The following is an 18,138-nucleotide window of genomic DNA, read 5'->3' on the forward strand; positions in this document are numbered from 1 at the left end:
CTGCAGAGCTGGGCTGAGAGGTGGCAAATGGACTTTAATGTAGAGAAGTGTGAGGTGATTCACTTTGGAAGGAATAACAGGAATGCGGAATATTTGGCTAATGGTAAAGTTCTTGAAAGTGTGGATGAGCAGAGGGATCTAGGTGTCCATGTACATAGAACCCTGAAAGTTGCCACCCAGGTTGATAGGGTTGTGAAGAAGGCCTATGGAGTGTTGGCCTTTATTGGTAGAGGGATTGAGTTCCGGAGTCGGGAGGTCATGTTGCAGCTGTACAGAACTCTGGTACGGCCGCATTTGGAGTATTGCGTACAGTTCTGGTCACCGCATTATAGGAAGGACGTGGAGACTTTGGAGCGTGTGCAGAGGAGATTTACCAGGGTGTTGCCTGGTATGGAGGCAAAATCTTATGAGGAAAGGCTGATGGACTTGAGGTTGTTTTCGTTGGAGAGAAGAAGGTTAAGAGGAGACTTAATAGAGGCATACAAAATGATCAGGGGGTTGGATAGGGTGGACAGTGAGAGCCTTCTCCCGTGGATGGAAATGGCTGGCACGAGGGGACATAACTTTAAACTGAGGGGTAATAGATATAGGACAGAGGTCAGAGGTAGGTTCTTTACGCAAAGAGTAGTGAGGCCGTGGAATGCCCTACCTGCTACAGTAGTGAACTCGCCAACATTGAGGGCATTTAATAGTTTATTGGATAAACATATGGATGATAATGGTATAGTGTAGGTTAGATGGCTTTTGTTTCAGAGCAACATTGTGGGCCGAAGGGGCTGTACTGCGCTGTATTGTTCTATGTTCTATATTCTATGACCCGCTGACAGTGCAGCACTCCCTCAGTACTGATCCTCCGACTGTTCAGTTCTCCGTCATTACTGACCCCCCAACAGTGCCGCACCCCTTCAGTACTGAGCCTCTGACAGTACAGCACTCCCTCTGTACGGACCCTCCAACAGTGCAGCTGTTCCTCAGTACTGACCCTCAGACAGTGCATCACTCCCTCAGTACTGTCCCTCCGACAGTGCAGCACTCCCTCAGTACTGACCCTCCAACAGTTCATAACTCCCTCAGTACTGACCGTTCAAGAATGCAGCAGTCCTTCAGTACTGACCCTCCGACAGTGCAGCATTCCCTCAGTACTGACCCTCTGACAGTGCAGCACTCCCTCAGCACTGACCCTCCAATTGGGCAGCTCTCCCTCGGTACTGACCCTCTGACAGTGCAGCACTCCCTCAGTACTGGCCCTCCAACAGTGCAGCTGTTCCTCAGTATTGTCCCTCGAACTGAACAGCTCTCCCTCAGTACTGACCTCCGACAGTGCATATCTCCTCAGTACTGAGCCTCCGACAGTGCCGCACTCCCTCAGTACTGACCCTCAGACAGTGCAGCTCTCCCTCAGTACTGACCTCCGACAGTGCATCTCTCCTCAGTACTGAGCCTCCGATAGTGCCGCACTCCCTCAGTACTGACCCTCAGACAGTGCAGCTCTACCTCACTACTGACCCTCTGACAGTGCAGTTTTCCCTCAGTACCTGCCCTCTGACAGTGCTGCTCTCCGTCAGTACTGACCCTCTGACAGTGCTGCTCTCCGTCAGTGCTGACCCTCTGACAGTGCAGCGATCCCTCAGTACTGAGCCTCTGACTGTGCAGCACTTCCTCAGTCCTGACCCTCTGACAGTGCAGCACTCCCTCAGTACTGACCCTCTGAAAGTGCAGCACACCATCAGTACTGACTCTCTGACTTTGCAGGCTCCCTCAGTATTAACCCTCTGACTGTGAAGCACTCCCTCAGTACTAGCCCTCTGACAGTGCAGCACTCACTCTGTACTGACCCTCTGACAGTGCAGCACTCCCTCAGCACTGACCCTCCAACTGTGCAGCTCTCCCTCGGTTATGACTCTCTGACAGTGCAGCACTCCCTCAGTACTGACCCTCTGACAGTGCAGCTCTCCCTCAGTACAGCTCACCCTCAGTACTAGCCCTCTGACAGTGCAGCACTCCCTCAGTACTAGCCCTCTGACAGTGCAGCACTCACTCTGTACTGACCCTCTGACAGTGCAGCTCTCCCTCAGCACTGACCCTCCAACTGTGCAGCTCTCCCTCGGTTAAGACTCTCTGACAGTGCAGCTCTCCCTCAGTACTAGCCCTCTGACAGTACAGCACTCACTCTGAACTGGCCCTCCAACTGTGCAGCTCTCCCTCGGTTAAGACTCTCTGACTGTGCAGCACTCCCTCAGTGCTGACCCTCTGACAGTGCAGCTCTCCCTCAGTACTAGCCCTCTGACAGTGCAGCACCAGCTCAGTGCTAGCCCTCTGACAGTGCAGCACTCACTCTGAACTGGCCCTCTGACAGTGCAGCACTCACTCAGTACTGACCCTCTGACAGTGCAGCACTCACTCAGTACTGGCCCTCCGACAGTGCAGCACTCGCTCAGTACTGGCCCTCTGACAGTGCAGCTCTCCCTCAGTACTGACCCTCTGACAGTGCAGCACTCACTCAGTACTGGCCCTCCGACAGTGCAGCACTCGCTCAGTACTGGCCCTCCACCAGTACATCACTCCCTCAGCACTGACTCTCTGCCAGTGCAGCACTCCCTCAGTCCTGACCCTCTGACGGTGCAGCACTCCCTCAGCACTGACTCTCTGACAGTGCAGCACTCCCTCAGTCCTGACCCTCTGACGGTGCAGCACTCCCTCATTACTGACCCTCCGACTGGACAGTTCTCCCTCAGTACTGACTCTCTGTCCGTCCTTTGAGGGTTCATCATCAAGTTGAGGGTGAGGTTGGTAAGGGGTCAAGATGGAGGGTGAGTTACAGATGGCCTGATCTCTGCTGATTGGATGGAACAGGAGTGTGGGGGATTTGACCCTGATGTCTGGAGGGTACTGGAGAAAGGCATTTCGAGGCCAGTTTGGTGCTGGATGTGGGTCAGGGTGTGAAGCAAGGTCCAATCAAATAAAGGCACAGTGAGGAATGCAATCAGTGTGATGCACACCTTGGCCAATCAGCTGGCACCCATGGAAAGAGGAACCTGTTGAAGTGGCAGCCTTGATTGAGAGATCAGAACATTGTGCCGCTCCCAGGGACAGAAATTGTGATCAGGATTAGATTTAACATTTTGTGTGATGCTTCCCCCTTGTTTGTGCAGCTGACAAAACAATCACCAAGTCCTGTGTTTCCCCGGAGATGTGTGCAAATGTCAGCCTCAATCTGGGCTACCTCACCAGTGAAATCCATTGCTGCATTGGGAACCTGTGTAACAATGTTCCAGGTAATATCTGCCTCATCTGTCCATCATCCACACCTCCATATCTACTCTGTCACTCTCGCTCTGCCTATCTCTCATCTCCCTTTCTCTATACCTCCTATCTCAGTGTCTCTCTCTCATCTCCCTCTCTCTCTACCTCCTATCTCAGTTTCTCTATGTCGCTCTCCCTCTATCTCTCTTTCTCTACCCCCACTCTCTCATTTCCCTCTTAGTCTCTGTCTCTCTCCCTCTATCCCTCCAGACGTCTCTCTCATTCGCTAATTGATTTTCTCTGTCCCTACCACTCATGCATTTATTTCTTGACAACTCTCTCCCTATATGCCTTTATCTGTAAAATGTATAGATCTCGATCTCCACACCTCCTCCCCTCCCTCTCCAACCATTCTCTCCTGCCCCTCCCTCCCGCCCCCTCTCTCTCTTCCCCCTCTGTCTCTCTCCCTCTCTCTTCTCCCTCTCCCTCTCTCTCCTCCTCTCCCTCTCTCCTCCCCCTCCCTCTCCCTCCTCTCTTCCTCTCCTCCCTCTCCACCCCTTCTCCCCCTCCCTCACTCTCCTCCCCCTCCCTCTCTACTCTCCCCCTCCCCTCCCTCTCACCTTCCCCATACCTATCTCTCTTCCCCTCACTCTCTCTCCTCCCCTTCACCCTCTCCTCCCCCTCTTTCCACCCTCTTTCCTCATCCTCTCTCCACCCTCTTTCCTCCTCCTCTCCTCCCCCCCTCTACAATCTATCCACCCTCTCTCATCCCTCTCTTCTCTCCCTCCCCCTCCCCCTTCCTCTCTCTCCCCCCTCTCAACTCCCTCTCTCCACCTTCTCCCTCCTTCCTTCCCTCTCTCTCCACCCTCTGCCTCCTCCCTTCCCTCTCTCTCCTCTCCCTCTCCCTTCCCTCTCTCATCCCCTACATCCCACACATGTCCTCTCTCCACCCCCTCCCTCTCTCCTCCCCTCCCTCTCTCCACCCCTCCTTCACCCTCCCCCACTCTTCTCTTCTCCCCTCTCTCCACTCTCTTCTCCCTCCCCTCTACCCCCCACGCTCCTCTCCTCTCTCCTATCTCTTACCCTACTTCTCTCCAATCACTCTCTCCCTCCTCTTCTCCCTCCTCCCTCTCCTCTCCCTCCCTCCTGCCTCACTCCTTCCTCTCTCCTTCCCTCCCTCTCTCCATCCCCTCCCTCTCACCCTCTCCTCCCCTCTCCCCTCGCCCTACCTCTTTCTCCTCCCCCCTTCCTCCACTCTCTCCTCCCCTCTCTCTACCCCAAACCCCTTCCCTCTATCCTGATCCCCTGGGAATGGGGAGGAGAGGAGTAGCCATTGCAGTCCTGGTCAGAAGTTAATATTGGTAAAATTCTGGGGGTTACCATTGATCACAAACTGAACTTGACTAGTCATTTCAATACTGTGGCTACCAGAGCAGGTCAGAGGCTGGGAATCCTGCGGCAAGTAACTCATCTCCTGACTCCCCAAAGCCTGTCCACCATCTACGAGGCACAAGTCACAAGTGTAATGGAATACTCTCCACTTGCCTGGGTGACTGCAGCTCCAACAACACTCAAGAAGCTCGATACCACCCAGGACAAAGCAGCCCCGTTTGATTAGCACTCACTCAGCCACCGATGCAGTGTCAGCCGGTGTGTACCATCTACAAGATGTACTGTAGGAACTCACCAAGGCTCCTTAAACAACACCTTCGAAACCCACGACCTCTGCCATCTAGATGGACAAGAGCAGCAGATACCTGGGAACCCCACCACCTGGAGGTTCCCCTCCAAGTCACGCACCACCCTGACTTGGAAATATATCATCGTTCCTTCACTGTCGTGGGTCAAAACCCTGGAACTCCCTCCCTAACAGCACAGTAAGTTTACCTACACCACATGGACTGCAGATTCAAGAAGGTGGCTTACCAACACTTCAAGGGGCGATTGGGGGTGGGCACAGATGCTGGGCTGGGTAGCGACGTCCACATTCCCCATACAAATTAAATGAAAGGAAATCTTGATAACTTTTGCCTGCTCCAAAATGCTATTGCCTCTTTAGTTCAAAGTAAATGCAAAAAGACTCCATGACCACTTCAAAGCTATTGGAAGATTAATTTGTTCCTTGCCTAGCAATTGCATCATCTCCTATTAGACCTACTGTATATAGCAGCTCAGTTGCCAGCGATTCTCTGAAAAGTCTGCCTGGTTCATAATCAGCAATTCACCAGCTCCCTGGTCAAAGACCCTGCAGGGTTTGGTACATTTAGTGGGGATGAGGAGGTCACGTGGGAGATATTAGACGAGGGACGGAGTCAGAGGGGGATGCACGAATAACATCTTGCCCTTTGTTGCAGATCAGCAAAAGGCGAACAACCTGCTCTGTCTGGGGTGCTTGAAGATGCTGGGTGACTTTAAGTGCAACAGAAGCGGTCCCATCCCATGTGAAGGGAGCCAGACCAAGTGTGGAAGTCTTGAGGGCTTCATCGAAAACGGTACGTCAAGAAGACTCCGCCATTTCTGACTGCCTCGGCAACAAAGAAATGGCATTTGTGGAGCGCCTTAGTGGGAGGCCTTGTGACGCAGTGGGTTAGCATTGCTACCTTTGAGCCAGGAGCTGCGGGTTCCAGTCTCACCCCAGCACATGAAGGTCAAGAAGGTGCATTCATAACGCAGCCAAACAGGTTTGAGTATCAGCCTGCAAACTCCTTCCAAGGTGGCAAACGGTAAGAACGGGAGAGTGCCCTAGTCGGCAGCAGGGAGGCGGATCACTGCAGTGCTTTGCCAAGAATAATCGTGGAGCTCCTAGTCACAAATGCCCCCAATCCTAGGGGCAAGGTGCTTGAACGGGCATCATTGACACATCCCCCAGGAGTCTCACTGGAGTGGCCATCACATAGCATATAACCCTAAGACATATAGGGGTCAGGTTATCAGAAGCTGAGTCATAGAGGTTGGATTTGAAGGAGTATTTTAAAGGAGGACAGAGAGACAGAGAGAGGTGAAGAGGTTTAGGGAGAGAAATCCAGAGCTTAGGGTCCAGGCAGCTGAAGGCACGGCGCCAATGGTGGAGCGATGGGAATTGGGCAACGATCGAGAGTCTGGGTGTGGAGCGCAAAGATCTCGGAGGTTTGTAGGGAGCTGGAGGAGGTTACAGAGATAGGGAGGGTTGTAGCGGCTAGAGGAGGTTTAAAACGGATGAGTTGTCAGACGGAGTCAGTGTGGGTCAGAGAGTGGAGGAAGGTGGCTGAATGGGACTTGTGAGTGGGAGTTTGCCGAACTAAGAAATTTGGGGTACAGAGCCCCTCAAGGTAGAGCAAACATCCATTGCCTAGATTTCAAATAGGATCTGTAAAAGCCCTCATAATCGAGGCGGACCCCTCATTATATCATTGCACTGACCATTCATCCACAGACAGAGCAGCATTCCCTCAGTATTCACCCTCTGAGAATGCAGTGCTCCCTCAGTACTGACCCTCCAACAGTGCAAAACTCCCTCAGTACTGACCCTCTGACAGTGCAGCACTCCCTCAGTAGAGACCCTCAGACAGTGCAGAACTCCCTCAGTACTGACCCTCAGACAGTGCAGCACTCCCTCAGTACTGACCCTCAGACAGTGCAGCACTCCCTCAGTACTGACCCTCAGACAGTGCAGTGCTCCCTCAGTACTGACCCTCTGACAGTGCAGCGCTCCCTCAGTACTGACCCTCTGACAGTGCAGCACTCCCTCAGTACTGACCCTCTGACAGTGCAGCACTCCCTCAGTACTGACCCTCTGGCACTGCAGCGCTCCCTCAGTACTGACCCTCTGACAGTGCAGCACTCCCTCAGTACTGACTCTCTGACAGTGCAGCACTCCCTCAGTGATGGCCCTCTGACAGTGCAGCACTCCCTCAGTACTGACTCTCTGACAGTGCAGCACTCCCTCAGTACTGACCCTCTGACAGTGCAGCACTTCCTCAGTACTGACCCTCAGACAGTGCAGCACTCCCTCAGTACTGACCCTCAGACAGTGCAGTGCTCCCTCAGTACTGACCCTCTGACAGTGCAGCGCTCCCTCAGTACTGACCCTCTGACAGTGCAGCACTCCCTCAGTACTGACCCTCTGACAGTGCAGCACTCCCTCAGTACTGACCCTCTGGCACTGCAGCGCTCCCTCAGTACTGACTCTCTGACAGTGCAGCACTCCCTCAGTACTGACTCTCTGACAGTGCAGCACTCCCTCAGTGATGGCCCTCTGACAGTGCAGCATTTCCTCAGTACTGACCCTCTGACAGTGCAGCACTCCCTCAGTACTGACCCTCTGACATTGCAGCACTCCCTCAATACTGACCTTCCATAAGTACTGACTGTACGACCTGTCAGCATTTCCAGCTGTATTTACAGAATCCCTGCCTCCGTAGTATTTAATTCTAAAATATTTGCTCATGATGGAGCCTTCCTTGTTGCAGTGTCATTAAAATTGGCGGCGTGACTTCTAATCTCCCTCCTTTCTGCAAGCAGGGAGTTTCTCGGGGGTGAGGAGCTTAAACAAGACTTCTGGGTCCATGAGTGAGAAATTGTTGAACTTTTCTCTAAATCTGCTTTCCTCTAATGCCAGGTTCACGTCATTTTGACTTCCGAGGATGTGTCTCCGAATCCATTTGTTCTCTGAACTCCACCGAGGTGATCTTCGGGATTGACCTCCAAAAACGCTTCCAATGCTGTGATGGGAATCTCTGCAATAGAAGCTCCAGAACGGAGACGGGGGCTCTTGGTTTGATCGTCCTGTGCTTATGTCTCCTCATCTTCAACAACAATTGACTTTGTTATAGTGTGGCGGTGGGGTAGCATAGCTATCTCCGCATATTTGGACCTATTTTATCGATCGGCCATTTTGATATTATTTATTGACATTTCCTGCTGCCTTACTTGGTTAAATGGCCCATGAATGACAAAGGAATGCACTGTGTGGCAGAGGCTGGTTGGGGGCTGGGTCTAGACATTCCATACCGGCAAGTTGTGGGCGCCTCCTGAAAAGTGGAGCGAGAGTCACTGCCTGGTTCGCAGGGCCAGAGGACCCAGGCCAGAGGACCCAGACTCCCAGCTCTATTGTCGCACCAAGAACTAAGTATACAAAACCAAATTAACTGAGGGATAAATTAGAGAGACAGTCCCAAATGGAAACTGCCTGAACAAAATAAAAACAAATCAGGAAGGAAACTTTAGACATTAAATCAAAATGCGATTCACGGGGTCATAAAGGCACTGCAGCCACTGCGGTGCCAAGCTGGCTTGGAAGGCAGAACCCACACTCCAGTCCATGAAATGGACTCCATCAATTATTCTTTTCCCAATGAACCATTGACTACTGACCCCTTTGTAAAACTCCTCTATTTGATTTGATTTCTGGTAAGTTTGCGTGAGTACATGCGTGTGCGAGAGGCTATTTCAAAATAGCATTTATTATAATTTCATATGCTGAATGTCAATACCAAATGCTAATAAGCTTTGTCTTTCTGCTGGACAAGTCTGGTTTTATAATAAAGAAATATTCTGTGGTTTATTGGCGTACTCTGGGGACTGGGTGGCCATTCTGAGATTTAATCGGGTAAGGCACAGGGTGTAGTGAGTTGGAAAAATCATTTAAACATATTTTGTGATAGGGCAGTACGGCGGCGCAGTGGTTAGCACTGCTGCCTCACGGCAGTGAGGACCTGGGTTCGATCTCAGCCCTGGGTCACTGTCTGGGTGGAGTTTGCACATTCTCCCCAAGTCTGCGTGTGTTTCACCCCACAACCCAAAAAGATGTGTAGGGTAGGTGGATTGGCGAAGCGAAATTGCCCCTTAATTAGAAAAAAATAATTGGGTACTCTAAATTTTAAAAATATATATATGTATATTTTGTGATCTGTGGAACGAGAGGCAGACAGCGCACATTCCCCCCACCTCACTCATAACTCTCTGCTCTATGAGATCAGGGCTGATCTATGACCTCTCTACATTTACCCGCCTTCACCCTGTGTCCCCTAATGCCTTTGGATAATAGAAATTTCTCAATCCACCAGATTAAAAATTAAAGATTGGATCAATCTCCGTTTTGGGGGAGGGATTCCCAAACTTTTCCCACCCTAAGTGGGTGGAAGTCTTTCTGAAATTTCACTTACGATAGGTCGGCTCTCGTTTTTAGACTCCGCCCCCCTCGCCCCAGACTCTACCCAATAGGTGTAAATAGTTTCTCTCAATCCACCCCGATCTGTTCCCCTCAATATCTCAGAAACTTTGATCAAATCCCACCCCCTTTAACCTCTGAAACTCCAGGGAATACAAGTTTAGTTTGTGATCAACCACTCCTCGTAATTTAACCCCTTGGAGTGCGAATATCATTCTGGTAAATCTACACTGTGATGCTTCCATGGTTAGTATATCCTTCCGAAGGTGTGGGTCCAGAATTGTTCACACTGACTCCAGGTGTGGTCTGACCAGGATTTGGTGTAGAATGAAGTGACTTTTACCCCCTCGAATGCTAGTCCTCACCACAGGAAGGTTAGCTTTATTCATTCTTTTTTTGGACCAATTTGTGATATTTTAATGATCTGTGCCGCGGGACACTCGCAAGTTCATTGGACATTTGCTGCTTTGAGCATTTTAGCATTTAAAAAGCCTCCTGTCCAATCCCTTATCGCTTCAAAATCGCACTTGCCATCGCCAAAATCTATTTGGCACATTTTTACTTTACTTTTTCTACATCCCTTTGTCGTTTATGCTTCCAGCTCCACTCCTCACAACGCAGCCGACTCCTCAGTTCCATGGCCACCCTAGCAGGGTCAGTACTGAGGGAATGCTGCAGTGTCAGAGGGTCAGTACGGAGGGAGCGCTGCACTGTCAGAGGGTCAGTACTGAGAGAGTGCTGCATCGTCAGAGAGTCAGTACTGAGGGAGTGCTGCATCATCAGGGGGTCAGTACTGAGGGAGTGCTGCACTGTCAGAGGATCAGTACTGAGGGAGTGCTGCATCATCAGGGGGTCAGTACTGAGGGAGTGCTGCACTGTCAGAGGGTCAGTACTGAGGGAGTGCTGCCTTGTCAGAGGATCAGTACTGAGAGAGTGCTGCACTGTCGGAGGATCAGTACTGAGAGAGTGCTGCATCGTCAGAGAGTCAGTACTGAGAGAGTGCTGCATCATCAGGGGGTCAGTACTGAGGGAGTGCTGCACTGTCAGAGAGTCAGTACTGAGAGAGTGCTGCATCGTCAGAGAGTCAGTACTGAGAGAGTGCTGCATCATCAGGGGGTCAGTACTGAGAGAGTGCTGCATCATCAGGGGGTCAGTACTGAGAGAGTGCTGCATCGTCAGAGAGTCAGTACTGAGAGAGTGCTGCATCATCAGGGGGTCAGTACTGAGGGAGTGCTGCACTGTCAGAGGGTCAGTACTGAGGGAGTGCTGCATCGTCAGAGAGTCAGTACTGAGGGAGTGCTGCATCATCAGGGGGTCAGTACTGAGGGAGTGCTGCACTGTCAGAGGGTCAGTACTGAGGGAGTGCTGCCTTGTCAGAGGATCAGTACTGAGAGAGTGCTGCATCGTCAGAGAGTCAGAACTGAGAGAGTGCTGCACCGTCAGAGGGTCAGTACTGAGGGAGTGCTGTACTGTCAGAGGGTCAGTACTGAGGGAGTGCTGCACTGTCAGAGGGTCAGTACTGAGGGAGCGCTGCACTGTCAGAGGGTCAATACTGACGGAGAACTGCACTGTCGGAGGGCAGGTACTGAGGGAGTGCTGCACTGTCAGAGGGTCAGTACTGAGGGAACGCTGCACTGTCAGAGGGTCAGTACTGAGGAGAGTACTGCATCGTCAGAGAGTCAGTACTGAGAGAGTGCTGCACTGTCAGAGGGTCAGGACTGAGGGAGTGCTGCACTGTCAGAGGGTCAGTCTGAGGGAGTGCTGCACTGTCAGAGGGTCAGTACTGAGGGAACGCTGCACTGTCAGAGGGTCAGTACTGAGAGAGTGCTGCATCGTCAGAGAGTCAGTACTGAGAGAGTGCTGCACAGTCAGAGGGTCAGTACTGAGAGAGCGCTGCACTGTCAGAGGGTCAGTGCTGAGGGAGCGCTGCACTGTCAGAGGGTCAGTGCTGAGGGAGTGCTGCATCGTCAGAGGGTCAGGACTGAGGGAGTGCTGCACTGCCAGAGGGTCAGTACTGAGGGAGTGCTGCCTTGTCAGAGGGTCAGTACTGAGAGAGTGCTGCATCGTCAGAGGGTCAGTACTGAGAGAGTGCTGCACCGTCAGAGGGTCAGTACTGAGGGAGTGCTGCACTGTCAGAGGGTCAGTACTGAGGGAACGCTGCACTGTCAGAGGGTCAGTACTGAGGGAGCGCCGCACTGTCAGAGGGTCAATACTGAGGGAGAGCTGCACTTTCAGAGGGCAGGTACTGAGGGAGTGCTGCACTGTCAGAGGTTCAGTACTGAGTGAACGCTGCACTGTCAGAGGGTCAGTACTGAGGGAGTGCTGCACTGTCAAAGGGTCAGTACTGAGGGAGCACTGCACTGTCAGAGGGTCAGTACTGAGGGAAAGCTGCACTGTCAGAGGGTCAGTGCTGAGGGAGCGCTGCACTGTCAGAGGGTCAGTGCTGAGGGAGTGCTGCATCGTCAGAGGGTCAGGACTGAGGGAGTGCTGCACTGTCAGAAGGTCAGTACTGAGGGAGTGCTGCCTTGTCAGAGGGTCAGTACTGAGAGAGTGCTGCATCGTCAGAGGGTCAGTACTGAGAGAGTGCTGCACCGTCAGAGGGTCAGTACTGAGGGAGTGCTGCACTGTCAGAGGGTCAGTACTGAGGGAACGCTGCACTGTCAGAGGGTCAGTACTGAGGGAGCGCCGCACTGTCAGAGGGTCAATACTGAGGGAGAGCTGCACTTTCAGAGGGCAGGTACTGAGGGAGTGCTGCACTGTCAGAGGGTCAGTACTGAGGGAACGCTGCACTGTCAGAGGGTCAGTACTGAGGAGAGTACTGCATCGTCAGAGAGTCAGTACTGAGAGAGTGCTGCACTGTCAGAGGGTCAGGACTGAGGGAGTGCTGCACTGTCAGAGGGTCAGTCTGAGGGAGTGCTGCACTGTCAGAGGGTCAGTACTGAGGGAACGCTGCACTGTCAGAGGGTCAGTACTGAGAGAGTGCTGCATCGTCAGAGAGTCAGTACTGAGAGAGTGCTGCACAGTCAGAGGGTCAGTACTGAGAGAGCGCTGCACTGTCAGAGGGTCAGTGCTGAGGGAGCGCTGCACTGTCAGAGGGTCAGTGCTGAGGGAGTGCTGCATCGTCAGAGGGTCAGGACTGAGGGAGTGCTGCACTGCCAGAGGGTCAGTACTGAGGGAGTGCTGCCTTGTCAGAGGGTCAGTACTGAGAGAGTGCTGCATCGTCAGAGGGTCAGTACTGAGAGAGTGCTGCACCGTCAGAGGGTCAGTACTGAGGGAGTGCTGCACTGTCAGAGGGTCAGTACTGAGGGAACGCTGCACTGTCAGAGGGTCAGTACTGAGGGAGCGCCGCACTGTCAGAGGGTCAATACTGAGGGAGAGCTGCACTTTCAGAGGGCAGGTACTGAGGGAGTGCTGCACTGTCAGAGGTTCAGTACTGAGTGAACGCTGCACTGTCAGAGGGTCAGTACTGAGGGAGTGCTGCATCGTCAGAGAGTCAGTACTGAGAGAGCTCTGCACCGTCAGAGGGTCAGTACTGAGGGAGTGCTGCACTGTCAGAGGGTCAGTACTGAGGGAGTGCTGCACTGTCAGAGTGTCAGTACTGAGGGATCGCTGCACTGTCAGAGGGTCAATACTGAGGGAGAGCTGCACTGTCAGAGGGCAGGTACTGAGGCAGTGCAGCACTCTCAGAGGGTCAGTACTGAGGGAGCGCTGCACTGTCAGAGTGTCAGTACTGAGGGAGTGCTGTACTGTCGTAGAGTCAGTACTGAGGGAAAACTGCACTGTCAGAGGGTCAGTACTGTGGGAGTGGTGCACTGTCAGAGGGTCAGTACTGAGGGAGTGCTGCACTGTCAAAGGGTCAGTACTGAGGGAGCACTGCACTGTCAGAGGGTCAGTACTGAGGGAAAGCTGCACTGTCAGAGGGTCAGTGCTGAGGGAGCGCTGCACTGTCAGAGGGTCAGTGCTGAGGGAGTGCTGCATCGTCAGAGGGTCAGGACTGAGGGAGTGCTGCACTGTCAGAAGGTCAGTACTGAGGGAGTGCTGCCTTGTCAGAGGGTCAGTACTGAGAGAGTGCTGCATCGTCAGAGGGTCAGTACTGAGAGGGTGCTGCACCGTCAGAGGGTCAGTACTGAGGGAGTGCTGCACTGTCAGAGGGTCAGTACTGAGGGAACGCTGCACTGTCAGAGGGTCAGTACTGAGGGAGCGCCGCACTGTCAGAGGGTCAATACTGAGGGAGAGCTGCACTTTCAGAGGGCAGGTACTGAGGGAGTGCTGCACTGTCAGAGGGTCAGTACTGAGGGAACGCTGCACTGTCAGAGGGTCAGTACTGAGGGAGTGCTGCATCGTCAGAGAGTCAGTACTGAGAGAGTTCTGCACCGTCAGAGGGTCAGTACTGAGGGAGTGCTGCACTGTCAGAGGGTCAGTACTGAGGGAGTGCTGCACTGTCAGAGTGTCAGTACTGAGGGATCGCTGCACTGTCAGAGGGTCAATACTGAGGGAGAGCTGCACTGTCAGAGGGCAGGTACTGAGGCAGTGCTGCACTCTCAGAGGGTCAGTACTGAGGGAGCGCTGCACTGTCAGAGTGTCAGTACTGAGGGAGTGCTGTACTGTCGTAGAGTCAGTACTGAGGGAAAACTGCACTGTCAGAGGGTCAGTACTGTGGGAGTGGTGCACTGTCAGAGGGTCAGTACTGAGGGAGTGCTGCACTGTCAAAGGGTCAGTACTGAGGGAGCACTGCACTGTCAGAGGGTCAGTACTGAGGGAAAGCTGCACTGTCAGAGGGTCAGTACTGAGGGAACGCTGCACTGTTAGTACTGAGGGAGTGCTGCACTGTCAGAGGGTCAGTACTGAGGGATCGCTGCACTGTCAGAGGGTCAAGACTGAGGGAGAGCTGCGCTGTCAGAGGGCAGGTACTGAGGGAGTGCTGCACTGTCAGAGGGTCAGTACTGAGGGTGCGCTGCACTGTCAGAGGGTCAGTACTGATGGAGTGCTGTACTGTCATAGAGTCAGTATTGAGGGAAAACTGCACTGTCAGAGGGTCAGTACTGTGGGAGTGCTGCACAGTCAGAGGGTCAGTACTGAGGGAGTGCTGCACTGTCAGAGGGTCAGTACTGAGGGAGTGCTGCACTGTCAGAGGGTCAGTGCTGAGGGAGTGCTGCACTGTCAGAGGGTCAGTACTGAGGGAGCGCTGCACTGTCAGAGGGTCAGTACTGATGGAGTGCTGTACTGTCAGAGGGTCAGTACTGAGAGAGTGCTGCATCATCAGAGAGTCAGTACTGAGAGAGTGCTGCACTGTCAGAGGGTCAGTACTGAGGGAGTGCTGCACTGTCAGAGGGTCAGTACTGAGAGAGTGCTGCACTGTCAGAGGGTCAGTACTGAGAGAGTGCTGCATCGTCAGAGAGTCAGTACTGAGAGAGTGCTGCACAGTCAGAGGGTCAGTACTGAGAGAGCGCTGCACTGTCAGAGGGTCAGTGCTGAGGGAGCGCTGCACTGTCAGAGGGTCAGTGCTGAGGGAGTGCTGCATCGTCAGAGGGTCAGTACTGAGGGAGTGCTGCACTGTCAGAGGGTCAGTACTGAGGGAGTGCTGCCTTGTCAAAGGGTCAGTACTGAGAGAGTGCTGCATCGTCAGAGGGTCAGTACTGAGAGAGTGCTGCACCATCAGAGGGTCAGTACTGAGGGAGTGCTGCACTGTCAGAGGGTCAGTACTGAGGGAACGCTGCACTGTCAGAGGGTCAGTACTGAGGGAGCGCGGCACTGTCAGAGGGTCAATACTGAGGGAGAGCTGCACTTTCAAGAGCAGGTACTGAGGGAGTGCTGCACTGTCAGAGGGTCAGTACTGAGGGAACGCTGCACTGTCAGAGGGTCGGTACTGAGGGAGTGCTGCATCGCCAGAGAGTCAGTACTGAGAGAGTTCTGCACCGTCAGAGGGTCAGTACTGAGGGAGTGCTGCACTGTCAGAGGGTCAGTACTGAGGGAGTGCTGCACTGTCAGAGTGTCAGTACTGAGGGATCGCTGCACTGTCAGAGGGTCAATACTGAGGGAGAGCTGCCCTGTCAGAGGGCAGGTACTGAGGCAGTGCTGCACTCTCAGAGGGTCAGTACTGAGGGAGCGCTGCACTGTCAGAGTGTCAGTACTGAGGGAGTGCTGTACTGTTGTAGAGTCAGTACTGAGGGAAAACTGCACTGTCAGAGGGTCAGTACTGTGGGAGTGCTGCACTGTCAGAGGGTCAGTACTGAGGGAGTGCTGCACTGTCAAAGGGTCAGTACTGAGGGAGCACTGCACTGTCAGAGGGTCAGTACTGAGGGAAAGCTGCACTGTCAGAGGGTCAGTACTGAGGGAACGCTGCACTGTCAGAGGGTCAGTACTGAGGGAGCGCTGCACTGTCAGAGGGTCAGTACTGAGGGAGTGCTGCATCGTCAGAGAGTAAGTACTGAGAGAGTTCTGCACCGTCAGAGGGTCAGTACTGAGGGAGTGCTGCACTGTCAGAGGGTCAGTACTGAGGGAGCGCTGCACTGTCAGAGGGTCAATACTGAGGGAGAGCTGCACTGTCAGAGGGCAGGTACTGAGGGAGTGCTGCACTGTCAGAGGGTCAGTACTGAGGGAACGCTGCACTGTCAGAGGGTCAGTACTGAGGGAGCGCTGCACCTTTAGTACTGAGGGAGTGCTGCACTGTCAGAGGGTCAGTACTGAGGGATCGCTGCACTGTCAGAGGGTCAATACTGAGGGAGAGCTGCACTGTCAGAGGGCAGGTACTGAGGGAGTGCTGCACTGTCAGAGGCTCAGTACTGAGGGAGTGCTGCACTGTCAGAGGGTCAGTACTGAGGGAGTGCTGCACTGTCAGAGGGTCAGTACTGAGGGAGTGCTGCACTGTCAGAGGGTCAGTACTGAGGGAGTGCTGCACTGTCAAAGGGTCAGTACTGAGGGAGCGCTGCACTGTCAGAGGGTCAGTACTGAGGGAGCGCTCCACAGTCAGAGGGTCAGTACTGAGGGAGTGCTGCACTGTCAAATGGTCAGCACTGAGGGAGTGCTGCACTGTCAAAGGGTCAGTACTGAGGGAGCGCTGCACTGTCAGAGGGTCAGTACTGAGGGAGCGCTCCACAGTCAGAGGGTCAGTACTGAGAGAACCTCACGTTCAACTGGTGTGTTCGGCCTGCCCTCGCTTGTGAACTTGGCACCCTGTTCGACTGAGAAATCTGCCACTAGCGCGGGAGGAGTCCCTTCGGCCCATCGTGTCAGTCCCTGGCCACATTCTCACTGTCCGGCTCTTTGGTTCGGTAGCCTTGCTGGACACAACACCCCCCGTCTCCGAGTGCATTCTGGCCATGAAGAGGGCTTCTGCCGTCTTACTGGGCTTTCAGTCAGAGTTCTAGATCCCCACCATCCACTGGGTGGAAGAAATTCTCCTCACCTCCCCGTTCAACCTCCAACCCGAAACCAATGGTTGTGGACCCTCAGTCATAGGACATATGTTCTTCCAATCCATTCCTCTCCAGACCCTTTATCATTTTATACACTTTAGTTGCAACTCACCTCAGCCTCCTAAATACCTTTTTTTAAATTTAGATTGACCAATTCGTTTTTTTTCCCCAATTAAGAGGCAATTCGGCACAGCCAATCTACCTACGCTGCACATCTTTGGGTTGTGGGGGTGAGACCCGCGCAGACTGCGGGAGAATGTGCAGACTCCACATGGACACGCCTCCCAAATTCCAAAGCAAGCATTGTTAGGGGAGGTGTTCAAGGGGGCCGGGGAGGCAGTTTAGCTGAGTCGGCTGAAGGTTAAGGAGATGGGGGTGGGGGAGGTGGCGGACGGTTTTGGAGTCAGTTTAGCTCAGTTGGCTGCCCGGCTGGTTCGTGATGCAGATGCCAACAGCACGGGTTCAATTCCCATACTGGCTGAGGTTATTCATGTCTTCTCAACCTTGCCCCTCGCCTGAGGTGTGGTGACCCTCAGGTTAAATCAGCCTCTGGTCACCTGGGGCAATGGTGACTTTCATTTCACCCTCTGTAAATCTCCTTCTGGAGTTTGATCTTGTTCCTATTGTGCAGTGACCAGAACGCCACGCTGTATTCTGTAGCTGTGGTCTGTACAGTTCCAGCATAGCCTGCCAGGTCCTGTATCCTGTACCCCAGCTAATAAAGATGGGTACCCAATGCACTTTCCAAATCACCTTAACTACCTGCCCAGTCACCTTCCGGGATTTGAGGACATGCACTGGCCCCTTCTGTTCCTCTACACTCCTCAGAGTTTGGCTGATTGTGCCTTCCCTCGCCCTGATAACCTGCCCAGAGTGTGTCACAGATGCAGAGTATCCGTTATCCGAAATTCAAATTGCATTTCAAATTTGAGATCATTTGGGTTTCGAGCACCGCACATGAACTTACATCACAATGCCGAGGCCTAGGCTAGCTACATAGTCTACAGTAAACAAAATGGCCAGAGTTGCAAGATGTATCACCGAGTCATGAATGCAGCTGTAATAGGTCCTCACTCGTGGTGCCATTTGCAACTCTGCTGGTAGGAGAGGGTTCAGAGCATCGATGTCGACAAGCAACTGAGCTTCCCGTGGCAGAGGCCGGCGAGGTTCGTGTCAGCTTGGGTCAGGGACTTCCTGTGTGAAAGGTCGGGTGAGGTTCGTATCGGCTTAGGTCAGGAACTTCCTGTGTGAAAGGTCGGGTGAGGTTCGTATCGGCTTAGGTCAGGAACTTCCTGTGCGAAAGGTCGGGTGAGGTTCGTATCGGCTTAGGCC

General features: G+C 53.3%; 1 protein-coding gene across 1 annotated transcript in view; it reads left to right on the forward strand.

The window, feature by feature from the left end:
* Window positions 1-8,783, forward strand: part of LOC140386535 (uncharacterized) — a 32,177-nt gene extending 23,394 nt beyond the window's left edge. The window contains exons 3-5 of the mRNA XM_072468946.1: window positions 3,153-3,275; window positions 5,598-5,735; window positions 7,841-8,783. Coding sequence (XP_072325047.1) covers window positions 3,153-3,275; window positions 5,598-5,735; window positions 7,841-8,043 — 464 coding nt within the window. The 3' untranslated portion in view covers window positions 8,044-8,783. The remainder of the gene's footprint in view (window positions 1-3,152; window positions 3,276-5,597; window positions 5,736-7,840) is intronic.
* Window positions 8,784-18,138: the final 9,355 nt, after the last annotated feature.

Source organism: Scyliorhinus torazame, chromosome 12, assembly GCF_047496885.1.
Source record: "Scyliorhinus torazame isolate Kashiwa2021f chromosome 12, sScyTor2.1, whole genome shotgun sequence".
In the NCBI taxonomy this organism is placed as follows: domain Eukaryota; kingdom Metazoa; phylum Chordata; class Chondrichthyes; order Carcharhiniformes; family Scyliorhinidae; genus Scyliorhinus; species Scyliorhinus torazame.